The sequence below is a fragment of the Coturnix japonica genome, chromosome 8 (genome assembly GCF_001577835.2).
Source record: "Coturnix japonica isolate 7356 chromosome 8, Coturnix japonica 2.1, whole genome shotgun sequence".
NCBI classification, from domain to species: Eukaryota; Metazoa; Chordata; class Aves; order Galliformes; family Phasianidae; genus Coturnix; species Coturnix japonica.
The window spans coordinates 5,450,605-5,472,303 of record NC_029523.1 but is presented as its reverse complement, the minus strand read 5'-3'; the positions used below and the strand labels follow the sequence as shown (position 1 = coordinate 5,472,303).

Here is a 21,699-nt window from a genome sequence, read left to right as displayed (position 1 = left end):
TGGTCAATGCTTGAAACATGACAAGTATTTCAACCAAGTACCAAATAATTCAAGCGTCCACCCTCTATCTTCTAAACACAGCATTTATGTCCCGTCATCATTATGTTGCCATAGTGAGACTTGCAGGAACCATTCCACAAACATTCCTACCAGTCAAGTTCAGCTCCACTATTTAACCATCAGTGGAAATAGCACTGGAAACTTTGAACAGATGCTTGAACAGATAACTGTAAAAAGGATAAAGACTGTTCTTCCAAAAGAGTTGCCTGTTAAACTTCACATGGATGGTTTCTTTTGATTCCACTATGGATAAAACTGTGGGAAATGACCATTCCTAAGAAAAACCACAGATCCACATATACTGAAGTTTCAAGTCATTCTACTGCTTCTGGGAGGTAGACATCTTTGGTAACAGCTCATGAGGTTAAGAAGTAAATTACATAACTGTATCATTACATTTATGGCTGGGTAACAATTTATTTCCATATACATTCAGGACTTATGGACTCGAGACATTGCCCTGAAAAATAATGAGATGACAATTTACACTATAAAGGGATTTGCAAAGCAAACTTCAAGTAGTCCTACAAAGCATTAACAGGCTAGTTTTACCAAAGTGGAAATCTGTTCCACTAAGAACTATTCCCATTTCTAGAGTGTCATTTTAAATGACACATTTGCTCTTTCCTACCTCAGTCATATGTTTCAATAATAGGTCTGCAATATGCAAAAAGATCACACACCTGAAACTGTCAGGGCTTGCTTGTTTCATTTTCACTGCCATCTCACGAATGCTCAGCACTTTCAGAACAGTAAGTTAATCACAATGCCTCTCTGGGAATTAAAAAGCTCCACACAAGGAAAGCATTTCCTGCTAGCATCAATCCATCATCACGTGAAGCACACGTCAGTTTTCCATTCCTTTGCACTGCTGGCTTTGTATTGCATGTTTACATAGTTCCCCCAAGGCAGTTCATTCTCCAGTGATGCATGGAGCCACGCTAAAAGCAAGTTTGCTTTGTAAATGTGAAGGGAATGAAAGCTTCATTGTGATTTAATGTTCCTGGTTCCTCAGCTTTTTTTATACACACCACTGGAATGAAACTCTTATGATATGCATAGAAAACCATAGCTCTAGTGTAAGGCTTCACAAAACTAGACTTGCTGTTCTGAGCTCAGAATTATTTTTACTTAAATCTTCAAAAATTCAGCCTCCTGTTCAGCTAATATTCAGATCACACTCTCAGCCTCCGAGCAGGGAATAACAAGTTTTCTAGGGTGCCAATAAATGGGCATAATCCTGAATACAAAATGCAAGGGAAGGCTTGGAATGAATAACAGTCCATTCTTGAGTGAAGGCTCAGAAAGTCACTGTTGCTTTTCCAAATACCTACAAACACAGAAAACCTCTCATGCATGTTATGTTGTCACAGAAACTGGCAAGATTTTTCCATCTCAATCATTGTGAACATCTTTTGATGGATGTACTCACATTTCTCCAGGAGAATACTTGCTTTTTCTTTAATACTAATTTTAAGTTGTCTATTTTTACTATTGTTCTTTTCTAAGCTGTGCAACTACTGGTTTGATCACGGATGTGTCTTTGTTGCTACCATTTAAACTTCCAGCTTCTTACAAACATTCCTCTGAGCTCTGAAGTCCATGTGTTTGATGTGGACAGTTTTCCACTACTGTAGTAACAAGTGAAACCTGTTCCTTATTTAAAATACAAAGGTCATTATATCTATTAGTCTGTAGATGCAACACAAGAAAGTTTGTCTCATCCAGGTATCTACAGTATCCTTGAGAGTAAATGCATATCTACAGCACATCCTACACTGGAATACTCTTTTGCCTTTGACCACAGCAGTGAGAACAACAGGCTTGCCCGTGTTTAAAAGAGGATGATTTCTTGGCCATTTTGCAAGATTACATGCCATTTTTATGAGGTAATTTTCCAAAGAGGTTGGCTACTTAAAGCTTGGAACTGCTTTCATTGTCAGTGCATTCCAAGTCCTGTGTCTCAGTTGCCTGAAGCAATAGCAGCAGCATAGTCAAAAGCATGCCTGTAATCAAGACATATGTGCCACATGAGCTCTATCCAGGAACTTTTATACAGCAGATTAACTATTGTTTGTTTCCAGCATTCCCTTCCACATCACCAAACCCTGTGCAAGGAAGTTGCAAGGACAGATGTTTACACGACAGTGGTAAATGTCTAGAATCTTTTAGCTAAGTAAATCTCAATGTATCGATCTTAGAAAAAGAAACCTGCTTCCTAGTAGACAGCATCACTCCTTTAATCCATTTAATATGGACAGTTACAAAACTCTACCCAGATCCAGCCTCCAAACTCTATTTTGCAGAATGGATCTCTGGGGAATATAAGTGGACAGTATTTGCATAGTTGATGTATCATTATGTGCTCACTACCTACAGCTGGCAGAACATCCACAATTTATTCTACTTCAATTAAACCTGCTTTCTGAAATCATAGACAAACGTGAACAGGGGCATGACACTTGAGAACTCCTCTTCATAGACTCCAGAACAAAAGCTGAGCCTCTGAACAGTAACCCTCGAGTGAAACTGATATCCCAGCCACCAAAAGCTGTACTAGAAGTGCAACACAAGTAAATTAGCTGAACAAAGTTCCTGAGCATCTATGATTAGAACGTTTAATAAAGTGGAGCCCTTCCACCTCCTTTGCCAACCTCCTACAGCAGTTATTAGGTAAGCTTTCACCTTTGTTTCTCCATAAAGATTGTACTCAGAGCTATAACAAGCTCCTGGGAGCAGTAGTACACGTGTATCCACCGTGAATGATTTGTTTAAAATAAATGACAGCCCAAACTGTAGGTGAAAGGTATTATATTATTTTAATCATCCCTGCACCTGACCAAGCAAATCAGAGACCCAGGCTTCCTAACGTGCTTTGCATCTGTGAACAGAACAAGCTGTGTTCACTGCCCTCAACAGCTAAAAGCCAGACATCAGTTGTGCACAGACAAACTCAAGGCAGTATTGGACAATTCAGTCCAATTACACAGAAACAACCAGTGAAATAAATACATAATTAAACATATAATTAAGACTAAGCCAACATGCTCCAGCAGCCATTTCTCTTTGCTACCATTATGCTCCATCTCCCTTTCCTAGGGACTCTATACTGCTCAAACTCAGCTCAGTGCTCACAGAGCGCAAAGTCTGACATTACAAAAGTTTCTTTTCCATTCCTTTGTGTTTCCAAGAAGACCAGCAACTAATTGTTAGTGATATCATGCCAGCGTAAGTTTTCTCTTGGCCCTTTTGCATTTGCTTTAGTAATTCACATTTCTGCTCATAACAGTTTACAAGTCTGCACTTTCCAAATACCTTTACTTTGAATGAGGCAGTCTGTCCTTATGTTTTTCACTGATAGCAGAGGTTAACGCAGATTGATATGACAAAGAAACCTTTCTACCAATAATTAGCCAATATTAAATTACTTTGAATACTAGAAGACTGCTTCCTAATTATTTGCTTTCAGTAGAAGTGGAAAACACTCAACTGCTTTGTAGATTAAGACAATACATGATACAAGCTTTCCAAATGGAACAGAAAACTCAAATATTCAGGACCCTACAAGTCAGAAACGTTAAGCTTCAAATCTTTGCCCTCTGAAGAGAAACACGTTAGGATTAAATCCCCGTATTTTGCACCAAAAAGAAAAAAGACAGTTCCCCCTTCTAGGATCCTACAGCACATCTCGGCTTCTAAAATTACATAAACTTTATGCAAAGCAAATGTTCTTCAGTGACAGTTGTCATAAATTAAACTGAAACACTGGCCAAGGCAACTGTAAGTAATGGTTCCAAGTAGCGAGTGGACTTGGAAAAAGACTCAAGTATCTCAAATTTTATCCAGTTTCCTAGCAGAATCTCTGGCACATCCTCTTCCATTATAATTAACCAATGAAAACAAAAGCGCACTGTGCACATCATGACATACTGGAACGGCAACAGAAAATTCATTTTATTACTTTCCCATATAAGCAAAGTATTTCTAGATTCTTTCAAATGAAGCTGCAGCAGACGAAAGGAAAGCCAGCATCATGTGATATGCCAGCTCTCTGTGTAACGTATGAAGTGTTTTGTAGTCACTTGTAGTTCACGAGATGAGATGGAAAAAGAGGGTAGTCTCATTTTACCACATGTATGAAATTCAAAAATGTATGAAATCAATGCATGTTTAATGCCATATCTAGTGATTTCTCAGTGACTTTTTGGCTTTCAAGTAGCAAACTCTTGCAAGATCCAGAAATCATCAGAAGATATGTCTTCTACCTTAAAAAAGCAGGCAGACCCCATGACATACTTTCCATCCATAGATGTACAAATTCATGGCACATGCAAAGCAGATGTGCCTGTGGTAGCACGTAAGCACCCATGGTATTTTCACTAGGGCATATATGTACAAGTTGGACCGAGTGACTGTAAGACAGGATAGTACACACTAGAAATCACACTAAACACTTATCTCAGGGTTTACATCAGGAAGTCACAGTCTAATTTTGTTAAATGATACTGAAATGTGACTGTTTTACGTACATGTTTTCTCTCTGTGGCCTTCAGAGATTTTGCAGCATAGTAAAAGAGTTGGGTTCCACACAATGCTACCCAGTATTTAGTCCAAGACGCTACCTAGGGAGAAAGGGGAAAAAATGAGTATAACATATAAAAGAAATGTTAAAGTATGCTCGAGTATGCTGGGCCATTCTCCTTTTCATTTTATGCACAGCCATAAAGCATACTCCTTTGACAAGAATACCTGTTTTGGTTTGTAATTAATCAGACATTTGCAGTGCAATCACTAAGAGTTTTTACCTACCAATAAACTATAAGAATCCATCTATTGTTCAGGAAGATGAAACATGTTCATCACCTTTAAAGTTATCAGCATTTGCACATTTTAAACTGCATTATACTTCTCTTCCACTTCCTACATCATGGGCATATCCTTATAAACCAAGTAACACCCCCAAACAGAAGAATGCAAAATCTAGCAGTGACCCTAACCTTTACCAGCAAGGCAAAGGAGAACTCAGACACTCAAGCTGCATGTTTGCCATTTATTGTATTTATAATTGTGCAAAAGGAGTTTTCTTTTTCTTTAAATAAGTACATAAATAAATCTTACTGTGGGTTTTTTGCCTTCTTTCAACAAAGTCTTCCTCCTGAGAACGCCTTGAATAGTAACTGCTCCTGGATACAAATGAACGGCCAAATCTTCAGATTCTAGAGAGCTGAAAGGAGCATGTGAAAAAGTGTGTGAAAAGAATGTATTTTTCCTAGCAAAGTTCTCCAATCATTACCTCAAGCTACTGCAAACATCTGTATTTTAATTTATAATTGCCAGCTTCTTATTTATTAGGCTTCATTGTGGAAAAAGACTTTGGCTGTTACGAGGAATTACTGCAGTGGAATTTACAGTCATAAGCAAAAGTGATCTGAAAAATTAGCCAAGCAGGTCATCTTTAATTAAAAAAAAAAAAATGAATTAAAGCCTTGAACAACTCAAATTCAAGAGCAATTGATTTTAACTGGCAAACATTTGGAGTACTGTTGTTCTCTGTGTTAAAACATCTCCTTCAGTTCTTGCAAGAAAGATTGTGAATTTTCTGCTGTTTTTGTTAGAAACACTGGAATCATTAGCACATCAGAAAACAAAGCAAAAGCTCAAACATGCACAATCTTATAAATATCCGAGAGCAAGAACAGTGAGCAGGAGCAGTGATAAAGAGCAGAAACCCAAACCACAGCTTTAAGGTGTTTTAATGCCCATGGTGTGCTCCTGATCTAACGCACACAGGATATAGGAGCAAAGGGCAAAATCAAAAGCCAGCTACAGCACTCAAAAACGAAACTTAGCTTTATTACAGTCATGAAGCTGACTGGAGCATAAAATATTTTCTATCAGAAAAATTCACAACAGGAATCATTTCAGTAGATGTCAATCAGAGCATACAACTCAATGCTGAACCCAGCAGCTTTCTGGAAAAGCCAAGAAGTTACGCAGTGTCTGAAACTCATTTTGAAGTAAGCCAGCATTTGCTGCTTTATCCATCCTATACTTGTACCTATTCAAAGTGAACTGGAAATCCAGGAAGTCTTTTCATTGCAGCACCTACTGAGGATGAGGATGTGGAGACAATTTTGGACATCGATGGGAACATGAGTTTAACTCAGTGAGACAATGCTTGCTTCTTAACATGAAAAAACGCACAGCTATCTGTCATTTCTTTCCCAATTACAGTGCCACACAGCTGCAGACAATGCTTGATTACTGAGAAGAATCAGCCATATTACTATATCAGCTTTCAAAGAACACTATACATTATACAAAATTGGGGCCAATTTTTCAGGCATTGCTCAGTTTAACCATCTCACTTGTTTTGGGGAAAAGGAATTCAATAAATAATCTCTAACAAAGAAAACATTTTCAGTGCCATGGCAATTAGCACAAGAAGGAACTTTGCTGTCTGCAGAACTACCAACGCTACTACACAGTGGCACGCAGTTAAAAAGCTACCAATGGTAAAATACCTTTAAGCATGGATACAGAGACCCAGTGGTTCAGAATTGGGATTTGCAGACCAGAATGAACAAACGCCCTTGTGATGATACAGATCAAGTCACAGAAGGAGAAAGTTTTAAGTCTGAAGAAAAAAGGTCTTTACCTTTATTTATTTGGACACGTGAGTTAAAAAGAGAACATCAGAAAACACCACTTAATTATTAAACCAAACCAAATCACCAACACCAGAGGGAAAGTTTGACACCTCTGTGTGCAGTGGGGATTGTACCTGCTGGCCTTCATGTGGCCTCGATAGCCATTTCGTGACACTCTTGTCCCCGGACCGAGAGAATGGTACAACCTGTTCCTGTTGGATTCCATTATAAATTGTATGTATTACATATACTTTTATTCACACAAACAGCACGACTGCTAAAACAGCTTAGTCATTTTCTTTTGCATCTGTATCACAAAGCCAATTCTTCCACATAAAAAACAGGACAATTTTATTTACAAAACACATGCAGGGGTAGATACCATGCCTTATATAGGTGTTCACTTTGTCAACACTCATAATACTGAAGTGTTTTATAAGCACTGAAGGTGACTGCTGAGAGAAAAGCCTGTGTTTACTGCTTAGAAACTGCATCTCTATAAAGAAGGCATATTAATAAAATGTTGATGTCTTAGAATTTTGACAAAGAAGTTACTACAAAAAAGAACATTTCTAATTCTATGAGTAGACACACACACACACACACAAGCTGTTGGGCTGAAGGGAATCAAAAGCCCTACCAAAATGTGTTGGGACTGACTGACAAGCACCATCTTAATTGTTATTAAGATACCATGAAGGAAACCAAACTTAATCTCAATTCTCCAGTTCACATCAACGTTCAACTTTACACAGAAGCTTCACATTTCAGAACCCGTAACCTGATCTGCACTGCTATCCAGGATCTGTGTTCTAGACCTCCATTTCAAACACTGCTTTGTTTTACTGAAAGTTGATTTTCTGAACTGAAAACATACAGAATTGCATTGTTCTCTTTGTTCCAACATTCTATTTTCATCCACTTTTTTCCCTAACTAAATGAACATACTATGCTGAAATCCCATTCTGCAGAAAGCAGGTGGTTAAGAACACAACTAAGAAGCTTACAAGCAATACCTCTTACATAACACAAACCTAACAAATAACCTACCACTTGTCAGATATGCTTTGCAGTAGCTGCAAAGGTGCATTTACAGGGGCAGGGAAGTATTTCTGAGAATGGGCAGCCTAAAAAATTAACACTGTTGTGTTCCAATCCAGATTCAGAACAGCAGGCAAAAAAGCCCTCAGAAGTCTTACAGAAGAGATGTAGTAAAGGTCTACAGTATTACATGAGAAAAATAATGAGTTCATTGTTGCTGTGGCTTCCTTTTGAAACCAGATGAAACATTTCTTCTGTTGCAAGAGGAATCACAAACAAGCTACAAATAAATTACCACCTACAGATAAAAGATACTTTAGAATGTATGAAACATTCCTTGTTTTTAAAGTACATTCAAGATTTGGACAAATTAGAGAGTAATTAAGATGAAAGAAAACTTGTAATTGAGCTGTGTATATGTGCATACAGTTATTTCACATGCAAATAAAGCCAGTTTTCCGCTTAACTTTACATTTCCTTTTTGCATAACAAGGAGGGCATCACTCTTGGATTTAAGCTACATAAGGTAAATTTACTCAGAAACACTCTGGCTGACAACTAATGAGAATGAAGTGGCATTTCATATACTACCCTTAAAATGATACACTGCTGTAACTGGGAATTAAGTTCTTTGGAGGAATTTTGATTAACTTAAAGGGATGATCCAATGCTGAAAGCTCTCAAGTTTCAGAATAAGTTTACTCTTAGAAGAACAAAAAGTCACCACAGAGACTCCAATTCTCCTCCCTTCTGCATTTTCCAGTTAAAAATATCTGAAGGGCCAGAAAAAAAAAAAGACAAGGATATTTGATATTCCATACGCTTCCTTCTGTCACCTGGGAAATATGCACCTCACTGCTTCCCTTTAGGCACACTATTTCTACCTTATTTCTATTATTATGCTGATTTGAGCCCTCCTATCCAAAGATCCTGTCTCTAACTGGGGTATAGCACAGTCATTAGGTACATTGACTACATCCCAATTTGCCAGTACCAATAAATTCCAGACAACTAATGTTTATGCTTTGATTAATAAGTCTTTTAAGAGTGGTAGCCAGGCTGATAAAGATTGCAAGGATGTTCTTTCTAGTGATCATACCACCTTAGCAATTGCATTTCAGCTTATTACTTGAATTCACAACATGCTTCAGCATCTTATAAACCAAAGCACAGATGCAAGGCTGTTGCATATCCAGGAATTCCACATTTTCTGACTGTCTGTGAAGAAATCAATCCTTGCTCGAAGCAAATGAGAGAACTTGTCATCAAAAACACGGAACTTCCAGTGGAGTTACTAAAGTGCCCTACTCAGGAGGAAGGAAAATACTGCAGGAATTGGGAATTTAGAGGAAAAAAATCTGGCATACTCATGTTGGACATGAAGCAAAACTTCAAGTTAAAAGTCACGGCCAGTCAGTTTGTCCTCACAACATGGATGAAGAAAACCTTGCTTTACCTCACACAAACAATTCTGGACAGTGCTGCTGTTCTCTAGAATCACGAGATACACACTGAGACTCACTGAATCACTCACTGTATCAGAGAGCACATAGGAGTTACACATCTCTTTTCTGACCCAACCTGGAATGTTCTTATTTCTTACCTAATGAAACCTTAAGGGTGTTTCCTCACACATATAATCATATTTATAGCATGAGCTATTAAAGTGTTCACCTTTGGCACTAAGATATCTTCAAAAATTTCAGCCAAAAAAGTAACACAAACTTGAATTACTTAAATAAACTCAAATAGAACAAAGTTTGTGATGCAGTTCCTGACTACAAGTCTCTTCAACAAAAAAACTTGTAACAAGTACGTGTTGCAGCACGGCAGAAATCATCCAAGGCAGTTCTGAAGCTGATGGATAACCTGAAATCAAGTTACTGAAGCAAACTAAGCACTTCATGGCACATCTTATCAAGCTGCAGGAAGATGAAACTTCTACCTTTTCTTATAATGTGCAGCTGTTATTCTTCTCCCACATTCTCAAAAGCTATGAGAAAGGACTAAATTGGGCAATATAGCCTGAGTATTTGCAGGTATTTGGGACAAGATACTAATTCTGAACCACAAAAGAAGATGTAAGGTTTGTTACCGTGCTTTCCTATGTAACGGAGAGGCAAGTAACAATGAACTCCAGAGGACATGGGAGAAAAAACTAGTGAAGATGTCAATGACAAGGAAAAAAAAATGGAACAAAAACTGGATGAAGTATCTCAGAGAAAGTGAAAAATCAACAGGTTACATGAATACCATACACAAGATATGCAAATTTATTGAAATATATATTTCAATAATGAAATGCAGTTTGAGGCAGTTTTTCTTACCTTTCAAATGCTGGCCAAGAAGTCTCTTCACTGAGTTCAGAACCATCACTGCTACCTTGAAAAAGATAAGAATGAAAGATAACTTCATTTCATCTTCTACAGCTTAACTACTTAAGATTAAATACGTAACGTACCTCACCAAAGAACTACAGTGAAAATGCTTAAGGGATTGCTTCAGAAACCTCATATTAAATTGCAGCAGAGATTAAAATAGACTGCATTTAGGTGCAAGCAAAGAAGTTAAATAAGGAATCCTAACAAGGACATTCTGAAAATGTAATGATGATCGTAAATGCTAATTTGCCTCATTAACAGAATATGCACTTTAAAAAGTATTTAAATACTGACAACAAGGTAGTGTCATGTCTAGTGTACGCCAAAATGAAAACAAATAAGTTAACCAATACGTATACAAATCTGTGATTAGCTTTCCAGCAACCTGATTAACTATATGACAAATAACTGCTTTCTTTCATGGCTTTAACAGGTACAATTTTAGTTGTTACAACAATTATAACCACTTCTACCTATGCTGCTCAAGTAATTTCTGCCACTCTTTCAGTTATTTTTGAGGACTTATTGCTGAAGGATCTCTTGTTTTGGCACTCTAACTTGAAAATTTGCTTGCTATCCCACCTGAATGTATTAAATCAGTTATTTAGAATTACTTTCAAACAAACTTAAAAACAAACAACCAAAAAAAACCCCAACACAAAACAATTGAATCAACACACTTTACTTAAGGGTTACCATAGCGTAACAGGCTGAAAATAACAAGCTCCCTATGAATTCATGAAGAAAAGTCAGGAGGGCAGTTGTGCCCTGTAAAGTTAAGCAGTATAAAGAAGTCTGGATATTTCTTGAGTAAACGCAGAATAAAGATGGAAGCAGTTCTCACACAGCAGGAGCAATGCAGGCAAGAGTGATGAAAATCTCAGCACTGGCTGTACCTCTCTCCACGCAAAAGTTAAGAGAAAGTACATGCCTTTACCTGCCAACCAACTTGCCTGCTTGCCAAACATTAGCTCAACATCTTACTAACATGATCTAGTATAGCTCTCCACGGGATACTAGATTATTTGTCTCTCGATTTTGCCCTGAAAGGAAAATCCGAACCTGCTTCAGACTAACATTAAAGGTAACTTATACAGTGGAAGAAGCTAAGAGACAGAGTGAGGTTCTGGTGGAAATACTGGCTCCTAAGCCCGGCACAAACTGCAAGAAAAAGGAGTATAAGACTCAAGAGGTGACTAAACATTTTCTAGACTTGTCTTTAATATTTCAGTACTTGCATGCTGCAGCATTTAACTACTTAGAGGTCACAGCAGCAGGGAGCTGCTTTACAGTTGATTTCCATCACTGTTTCTTTGCCATGTTTGTGCAGATTTCATACTTCTTGATTCTTTACCCTCTATGTGTGGAATAGCAGATAGCACCTGTACTCTGCAATGTCTCTTGTTTTACAGTAGCTGGGTTGTAAAGGGACTGGTGGCACAGAAGCATCTTAAACAAGATGCAGGAAAAAAAGTCGTTGTAGATGGCGTTATCCAGCAGCTGTGAGGACTGCACATCTAAGAGCCACTGTTACTATAGTAGAGTAGGAGTTCTTACTCCAAGTAACTGCACACAACAATTTCTGTATTACGAAGGTTTGGTTTCTTAATATTTAAACAGGATGATACGTTAAAACTTGATCCAAAATGACGTTTTGATGCTAACTACATTGGCTCTGCTAAGAGAGTTATGTATCAAACACTGTGCAAAGTATTCTAACAAAAACATTTAAAAGCAAGCGCCGCTTTTAGAAACGCAAAACAAACTCCTGCTGAAGAGCTGGAATGTCACCTTCCAGAAAGTGAAAATCCTTGTGACACATTCAGAACAGTGAGAAAGCTTACATGTATTCTGGGGGCTCAAAAAGTTTCATTGATAAAGCAATGACACTTTTTTAAAGCAATGTTAATTTAGAAGAAAGCAGAGTAACCATCCGAGCTATGTGGATGCCTGTGTAGTTCTCAAAGGAGCTGTAACAGAAACCTGGGAACAGCTGAATTTTAGCTCTCAACTCTCTTTAACACTTACACAGAACAGATCTAATGGGACTCCTTTTAGATTCTAAGAAACAAGATTTTCTGCATAATAAAATACGTTAAAAAGAAAACTTCCCTCAAAAGAAAAAGATGCATTATATCCCTCCATTCAAAATAAAACAGAGGTGAAAGGAACTGTTTAACACACTAAAAATTAGATGCCTTGCCAAATTCTGTTTAAACATTAAAGTGCACTATTTAACTACCACCTCAACTGGAAATATTTCATTCATTCAGTACTTTAAAAATATATCACCTTCTTAAATTCTTCTCAAGTATGTACTCAATATTTGTTTTTTTTTCCAACAACCTCAAGCAGGTCTTCAGGTTAAACTTAACAAGAAATTCTAGGCAGTTCAAATCATTTCTATTAAGTAATCTTCTGCACGAGTTCTGGTTTGATTTAAGAAACCACCTGACGCACGCTGTTATCTTCCTAGTTTTCTTTATTGCTAATAACAGCATTGCTACAGAGCAGGAAGGCCTTTTCCTTCCCTAGGGACTGCAGCAATTGCTAAAATGGGTTTTCACTAACTGCGCTGACAATCATCAGAGAACTTCCAGGATTGCTTACCAGAGCTCCAGAACTGCAGCTGGGAATACAGAAGTGAATTTGCTGTTTGCAATTCTAGATACACATACACACGCCTCTGCTACAGCCACCCAAAGAGTGAGGCTAGGCTTCCACTTCCCTGATAGGGAATGCCTACACCATGGCATACCCGTTCCCTTACACCAATCACAGCATCCATTCGTTGCTGAAAGTCTGAGGATATGGAACATTTAACACAGGCTTCCTTTATCCATAAGTTAGTCCCCAAAGTTAAACAGGTGTTAATATAAACAAACCAACCCCAAAGAGCTTAAAAAGTATTCAGACTAAAAATTCTTTCCCCTTCTCAAATCTGCAGCTGACACTCTTTTGGCTCCAGTCACACAGTGTTACCAGAGCTCTAGTCACCATAGCCACTGGCTGACCTGACAGAGCTTGAAATTCTAATTCAAACACATACAATACCGATCAACAGGCCTGATCCACAATTACTGCAGCATAGCACAGTCTAGCAAACACCACGGAGATGGACTTTGTGTCCTAAAAAACTATGTTCTGCCTTGTTAAGTCTATTAACTCTAACAAAATTTCTCAAACATTTTAACTTGTTTGGTATCATATACCGTATGATAAAGATTAAGGAGCTCAACATGACTTTCTAATGAACAATAATGGTGCTAAGACTGATTGATAACTCATTATGCTGCCAGAAAATCAACACACAAACATATAATGTAACTAATAAGTACTTCAATCCAGCCAACAGAAAGAACAGAAGTTAAAGGATACAGATGTGGCAAAAACAGAGGTTGTGCACAGCTGCACTGATCACAAAACATACACAGTGAACACCCCCTACCAAACAATATTAAGGACTGCGGAAGGCCGGGGGTGCTGAATGTCCCTTTTCTCCACCCAAATCCATGTACCCAGATGCACATTTTTAGTTTAAAGTATTTCACAGCTCTGCTTTTTTTTTTCTTTTTTTTTAAACCATATCTCTAAGAAAGTAACAGTTCACAACAGCAGAAAAGGGGTAGCCTGAATTAGAGCAAGTGATTGGCACCTACATTCTTGTGTAAAAAGAACAGGATAAAATAAAGAAAATACTACTTCTGCCTAAAATCCAACCCAATTTCAATCTCCACCTGACTACTGATGTCTCAGGAGTCCTAAACACCTGAACAGTACACGATGGGATAAAATTCAAACACACATGGGCTGTGTAGAGTTCTTCCCTACTGTAAAGGCTGCCAAAAACCTGAAAACGTGTGTGCTGTGTATCTACACCTATACTTCATTTATTTAAAGAGAAATGTAATCCCTTGTAGAATTCAAGTACTTCAAGATGGAGAATTAATAGAGGAATTCATTAAAACATTGATAGTCTTGTAAGCATTTTATGCTAGTTTAGATTTGCCAAATGTACTGTTCTCACACAGCTGTTTTCTTACATAATTTTGCATTGATATAAAACACCTTTCTTAGACTATGGTATTAATTTCTCTGATTGCATTAACATAACGGCTCAAATTATTCTTGACCAACTGGAACACACAACTAAATACAAATACCTTAAAGCTTTAGTTTTTCAGACCTTTCACCCATAGCACTGCAGACAAGGAAAAGTAAGGAAAAAAAGGTCTAAGGAAGAAAAGACTGAAGTTAAAACTTCATTTGCATTCAAAACTCTTACAAATATAATCTAGAAATATGTTTTCTTTGAGTTTTTATGCACCTAACATTTAATTCTCAATCTCAACTGTTTCTTTCTGTGATCTTACTTCTATAACACTCAACTGGTGGATCCCTGAAAATGCATGGTTAAAAGCCTGCTGGGCAAATTTATCCTGCATCTGGTACACTGGCTGGTGTAAGAGGAGAAAAAACACACAGAAGCAATGTACAGAGAGGTAATTTTACACGCTCCCTTTGCATCTGCAGAATTATTTGAACAATTAAACTGACGCAGAACAGCACCTTAATTTATACCCTACTTTGAGATGAGATGGAAATGGTGGGCAAATTCAGGTAGACAGCTGGTAAAAGTTCACAGGTAGTTCCTTCAGCCCAGCCTGGGGTGATGCTTAGATGTCTCTTTTGAGAGAATGAATGGAGAGACCACATCAAAACAGAGGGATCACAGCCAGAACTATTTTGTAGCTTTAATGTCAACTGATAGCAGGTTGTGCAGAGTTCTCAATAAGCTTCCACTTAAAAGTAAATGCATCTATCCCATTTCACTGAAAGGAAAAAATGGAAGTCTTGTTCAGTGGTATTTTTCCATATTTTCATTTGTGTTAACTGTCAAACTATCTTTGCAACCCAAAGGCCTGAAGTGCTTTAAGGACAAAAGTCATATAAGCTCTTTTTAGCCACCTCCCTCTTGAGAATGAGATGAATCATACCCTTGAAGATACCATCTCCATGTGATTATAAAAAGCTCCAGTAGAGCAGCTCAAATGCTACACACAATCTGCGTAGGAACACTGTGCAGGGGAGGGCACAGGGTAATGCCAGTTCTTCCTGGTGTCTACCACATACACTCAGTCAAAACAAAACCTACAGGTACTATGTTGCCTGTGCCACTTGGCAAGTAAAATGGAGCGACTGCTGGTAATATTTCAACCCACATACAAGCGTGCTTACCTGTGAAGGCGTGTGTTTTGCTATTAAGCAGACATGTATGATTTAAATTATCAGGACAAAATGCTAAAGATTCTATGATTTGCAAAATGAAAAGTTCAAACTGCTGTGAGCCTCAAAACAAAAGAGTGATTTAAAGCAGTAGTGAAATGGCAAAGTCATCATTAAGGCCACATTCAAGTTGCTGGTGTAACAGAAACAATAGCTGCATTTTGAAGAGGAATCGTTTATCTAAAAACTTAAGTCCTGTATAGGCTTTTATCTAAGAAAAGACAGTCCTGTTTCCAGAGCAACAGGTTTAAGTCCACATTTACGAGCAGAGAGAGGAATAACACTCTTTTCAGTGCATACATTCAGAAGTTTTCTTGTCCATCTTTTGAAGTTGTGTGGAACCTGGTAAACCACCTCTGCTGCAGCGACTGTACAACTTCCAAGTACTGAGTAAACAGACTACTTCAAACCTGATGGAGGAACTTAAGAAGCTTCAATTGACTTCTTTAAGTACTGCTGAGGCAGCAGTTCAGAATGCCAGACAACTAAGAGTTCCAAGAATTCTCCACTAATAAATACTGAGAGCCTCTAGAACTCACTCTATATTTGCCTTTCTATTTTCCTTTATGTATTTACCTGTCTTTTGCATCACAGAAGTTTCTACAATCAAGAGGTAGCAAAAGCACTGATGTTGAACTCTGTCAAAGACTGATAAAAAACTGAAGTATCTGAACACAGGGGCACTGGAGGTGGAAGAGAATGGAAGAGGTGAAGCTCTAACCACAAATGGTGATCTACCACAGAACACTTAAGGCTGATGTTTTACAAATGATGTAAGAAAAAAAGTCTTCTAAAGGGGCAGTTTATTCCAGCTTGTAAGGGTGACTTATCAAGTAGACAGGGACCATGGTTGATCTAAGCAGTACAAAAAGTTTCAGAGATTGGACCAAATAGGAAATCCCTGTATTCCCCAAAACACATAGATGGTGACAGGTTCCAAACTGTACCATGCGAAAAACGGCCTGTCAACTATGGCAAACCTTTCCAGCTGAACTCTAATGGAAGTGAAAGAATAATCCAGCCTGGCAAAAGTGTCAGCTGCAGAAGTTTCTTGTATTATTTAGGCTGAAAATATCAAAAGTAAACATCTAAAGCACCACGTGAACGATCCCAATCAACAGCACCAGGGAAAAGACAATGCTACAAACTCGAAGTCAGTCACACCCTACCAAACCAATTATTTCAATAAAGGTACTGGGGCAGAAATTTAATTTCTCAGCTCTGGCTGCTGTTAAGTAGATTTGAGAAGAACTTGCCTTCTCCTCCCCACCCCTTAAGTTCCTGAGGGCAACAGGAAAATAGAGCAACTTATGGCCCATCAGAAACTCAGGAAGCAAAAAGGATACCTCAGGTTGCACCAAGGTAAGTTTAGGCTGGATGTTAGGAAACACTTCTTTACACAAAGGGTAGTTAAACACTGGAATAGGGTCCCCAGGGAGGTGGTCAGAGATACGATTTAGCAGAGGGTTGTTAGATTTAGGGTACTATGGTTAGGCTGAGGTTGGACTTGATGGTCTTTGAGGTCTTTTCGAACCTGAGTAATTCTATGATACCTTAAATATCTGAAGATAAATGATTTATCAAAATGAAGTATATTCTGACATTTTAAAGTACCTGAAGGTTAAATTGCTGTCTGCTCCTGCCAAGAAAATCTAAAGCTGCTTATCAATTATGCTTCTAAAGACTGTTAGCAACTTTAAGTTCGCACTGTCAATTTTCTAAGGCATTTTAAATACATATCTTGGGACCATTTTAGTTTAGAGCAACTTAGGTGAGGGGGGGCTGGAAGAGAGAAAAAACTATGAAATGGTGTTCTGTACCTCCCTCCCCTCCATACGGTAGGAGGGAGGTAATGAGGAGAGCATCATTTGAGAGGCTGTAAAAATAACAATCCACTTTTAAATAACTTGTTACCTTGAGGTTTACGCTGTGCAATTTATACTACCTTTCCACAGCTGCATTTCTCAAGTCTGCACTAAAGCAGAATTGGTATTTTAGAATAGAACCTCTACATAATGTCCAACTAAACATGTTAAAACCCTTATTGGAAGGTCATTTACTGCACAAGTATGCTTGTAGTTCTCACCTATTGAAATTCCACTAGAAAGGGTGGAGCTTTCTGCCTGCCCTCTTGATGGGACGTGAGGCTCCATGACGCTGTCGTCCAGTAGGTGCCTTGGTCCTGCGTTAGGGAATGTTGCGCTTTTAAATTCAGCTGTATTCATCTTGTGTATGAAACTAGGAAAACATACAAAGAAAACTTACATCATCTCTGATACGTTTCAAAAGATGCCACTTTAACATCCTGAAGGATAACATGCAGAATGCTCCAAATTCCTAACAAAAGAATCATGGGTCGTGTCAGAAATTATTGCAAACAGACTTTCAGATGAGTGGCACAGGGGGCTGCACCAGCACCTAAGTGACAGGGCACAAACATCATTACCTGAAGGAACTGCTACCATCACAACTACACAGCACTCTTCGAGCAAAGAGAAAATTAGAAGGCCTTGAATTAATTTTAATATCATAAGGTCTCGTTGTCTTAACACTCATATGATTAAACTTCAGAATTCCATTCTGGCCTCATATGAGCACCTAGCAACCAAATGTGCAGAATAAGAAGCTTAAAGATGAATTACAGAAAAGTTACCGTCTTGCATTTTGAAAAAAGGGGAAAGGAAGCAATGAGGCAATTATCAAAATATGCGATGTACAACTGGATAGACACAACAGACTCATACCACCAATATGTGAAGTCATAAAAACCTACAAAGGAGCTCTACTTGCTATAAGAAATGAGAATTATTTCAGTTTTAATTTTAAAGAGTTAAATCAACTCAGTTGCGTTTCATTAAATGATAGTTCCGTCAGTTAGAAAAAACTTTTGACTAATTTACTAGATGTTATTCTGGCAGACACATAGGCTTCCTCGTTTAACTAATTATCAGCTGTGACTCTAGCAGTACCGCTTCAAATTTGAGCTTACAACAGACTGGTCTCCAAGCGTACAAACCACACCATTTTAAAACAAAGCCTTTATATTGAAAGATAATACACAACCAAGCTCAGGATTTTCGGGTTAAATAAAATGCTGACTTGTATCCCAGGCTGTGACACTTCCTATGCCCATGTGGAATCAAGTTTCGAGGTGAGGGGGGTGTTGGTGGCAGCAAGGCTCCTTCAGCTGCAACATTTTTCCGTCCACTTTGTGGCGATGCTCCAACTTCAGAAGCTGGGAACAAAGGCAACATTACTTCAGAGTAATCTTAGAGTTATTATCAGGGATACTTCTAAGGAAACTGTGGACAAGCTGCAAAAACCTAAACTCAACTAGTAAGAGACGCCCCATAACAAAACTTACTGATGTACTACTGCTGATATTTGAGAATAATTTAGGCTTTATTGTTTGCACAGGATTAAAAATTATTTCAAGTAGATCACCTAGTTACAAGTATTTCTCCAGGCCTAAAAGGCACCTCCATTATCCACACTGACATTACACAGGTTTGTGAAGATCAGCAGCACTTCTGCCTTCAACTGCTTTCTCAGAATAAAAAAGTAACGTACGTGTTAGGAAGCACAGCCTTTCATGACGTCCAGATGAAGGCTTTTCTGTCTAGACCCCAAATGACCCTAACAAGCTACTGCTAAAATACATATTAGAACCTGTAAAACTGACCCAGCTTCTTAAAAAACCTCTCTCTACACAGATCAATTTAGAATTTTCATTACCAACATACAGTGTTTATACTTCATGCTTCTTTATTAGCCTCAAGTCAATTTGCTACACAATCACAACTCAAAAATAATCTGTCGGCATGAAGTCTCCCTCACAGGTACTGAGCACTTACCTACTAAATCTTCTCTGGAAGCAGCAGAGTGGGGGGTGCTGGTACCTGGTTCTATCTTTAACGAAAGTCTGCATCAAAGAAGAACTAAAAGTTAGCAGGTGTGCAAAAGGAAGAGTTTTGATATATAAGTTTACAATTTAAAGTTTCTTGGTTTTATCATTGCAAGAAACAATACAATGTTGACATACATCTTGCAGTAATGTTTAGCATATGATATTTCCAAACACCCTTTTTGTTTCATGTGGAAAAATGACTACAGCAGAGCTCCAGGCTTAGAAGACAACATGCAAAGGCACAATGTAGTACATGAACCTATCACTCTGACTCATATAGACCAGAACAAGCAATACCATGTTGAAGGAGGTCTAAAGCCAACTGCAAAACTTACATTACAGCAAAGCGCTGCAACTTTGGACTTGATGATCTTTAAGGTCTTTTCCAACCTGAGCAATTCTATGATCCTTACTGTGCAACTGCTCCCTGCCTGGGAATAAACATTTATATTCACAATACCTCAGATTTTGTTCTTGCAATGAAGTAGGCCAAGTCACTTGTCTTTACTGTTATGAAAGCCAAAATCCCTCTTTGGCATTTCACAAAATACATTATCAACTTGCTTGCATCGATAATTCAAGCTTTTTCTACAGCATGCACTTTTACATGCTCTTTTCAATAGCACTGTAAAGGAGGCAGACTCTATAAATACCTAACATCTCGCCTGCACAATTTGCAGAACTATAATCTTTGAAATTAGTAAGCATGAAAAAGCATCTATTTATTTTTAGGGAGAGCTACGTTTGAAGTTTGACATTTCTTCTCCCTCCCATCATCAAACTGCTTAGCAATGATTGATCACAATTCTGAGGTTCAATTTTCTTAAATAAAATCCTTCAGTAAGAAAAAACGTGGACACAAGTCACAATGACTGTCCTTTAGTTTCAGATTTAGGTTGTAGAGGGTGAAGAGGCTGTAGCTCCTTCAGCAATAACATTCCCTTCAGTACATGCTCCTGCCTATGGAAGAAGGAAGGTGGAATCTGAATTCATGAAAAGAATCTGCCAATAAGAATCAGACGCTGCAGTTCAACTTGAGGGTTTATTTCTAATTGCAATGCCTGACCACAAAGCTTTACTCAGTGATAAGTAAGAAACACTTACTAAATCAGGCTATAGAATATTTCAGTGGAAAAAATAAGGCTGGATACTTGCACAAAAATGCACATAGCGTGCTCCAGAGAACAACTCGCAAATCTTGAAGGATTAAATGCATGAAGTTAGGTGAATAAACTCCTGCCAACCATCCTCTGACATAAACTTCAGGGTCCCTATTTACTTGCCTTTCAGTACATCCATCTTCCATCTATAAACATCTTACCATTTAATAAATTGTTATTTGAGAAAAGATAATCTGTCCGTTTAGCAAGCATGCCCCCTCCCACCATTAGAACGCAGCTACACAAGCAACTGATTCAGCACAACTAAGGTGACAAACTTCCTGGGCAGGCAGGATGGGAATGGGTGGGGAACCTCGTCAAGCAGATCAGCCAGTAGCAAACAGAAACCTTCTTCATATGTAACAGATCTGCTGTGGGTTGCTTCCTATCCTCGGGGCTTGTTCCTGTTCCTTGCCAGAGATTTCCAACCCCTAGTTTTGCTGGGTGCCAAATCACTTAATATAGCAATAACCTTTTCATTAAGAAATGGGACGCCTCTGTCTAAGGTGGTACACTTTGTGGGAGGGGCAGCCAGATGCACAATGTCTCGATTCTCAAAAATCAAGTGTTTACATTTCGCACTGTGTAACCTAATCCAAGGAGTAAAATAACAAAATGGGAATTTATTAAAGTGAAAGCCTTTAGTAAGAACTTGGGACTGGGATGCATAGGTTAGTGTGACATTTTTTCATCAGAACAAAGTATCTCCATTCTGCTCAGTCAGTGAAATAAATTCCATGAAAGAGTGGTAGGTGTGAGCCACCAGTGTGGGCTCTTCATTAATGAACACTCAGAGGACTGTAGATTAATTACAGTCAGGCATAGAAAAGGAAGAAACCATGCCATCCAGCACTCTGAGAGTGATCCTATCTTACCAGAGGACCCTGCTGTATCCTCACATCTTGAAAGAGATGCTCTGGAAGCAATTGCCTGCTCTAAGCAGAATTTTAGAAGTGACAGGCTTTATGTTCTGAAGTTCTTTTGCCACGAATTACTGTCAGTTACAGCATTTCATACTTACTTGTAGTTGTCATCTTCTACAAACTTTTGTAGTTCTTCTATGTACTGAACCGAGTTTAGATATTTCTGGACGTGAGGCAACAGAGGAATATCTGAAGAACAGATGACATTCATTATCACTGTACCATCCAATAAGCAAAGTTATTTTCCAGAAAGTATTTCAACAGAATCAGATCACTTACCTTTTAATGTGA

The 21,699-nt window shown here is 38.3% G+C and overlaps 1 protein-coding gene across 9 annotated transcripts in view; it reads right to left on the bottom strand.

The window, feature by feature from the left end:
- The window catches only part of RALGPS2 (Ral GEF with PH domain and SH3 binding motif 2), a 117,308-nt gene that overhangs the window by 9,586 nt on the left and 86,023 nt on the right, over positions 1 to 21,699 (bottom strand). For 7 of the 9 annotated variants that reach the window (XM_032446267.1, XM_015869610.2, XM_015869609.2 and 4 more), the window contains 8 exons: positions 21,507 to 21,597; positions 19,273 to 19,340; positions 18,518 to 18,653; positions 17,505 to 17,656; positions 10,079 to 10,133; positions 6,845 to 6,922; positions 5,179 to 5,284; positions 4,590 to 4,682 (listed from right to left, as the gene is read on the bottom strand). In XM_032446267.1, the coding sequence (XP_032302158.1) occupies positions 4,590 to 4,682; positions 5,179 to 5,284; positions 6,845 to 6,922; positions 10,079 to 10,133; positions 17,505 to 17,656; positions 18,518 to 18,653; positions 19,273 to 19,340; positions 21,507 to 21,597 (779 nt within the window). The remainder of the gene's footprint in view (positions 1 to 4,589; positions 4,683 to 5,178; positions 5,285 to 6,844; positions 6,923 to 10,078; positions 10,134 to 17,504; positions 17,657 to 18,517; positions 18,654 to 19,272; positions 19,341 to 21,506; positions 21,598 to 21,699) is intronic. The other 2 variants (XM_032446270.1, XM_032446271.1) reach the window with 1 other exon arrangement.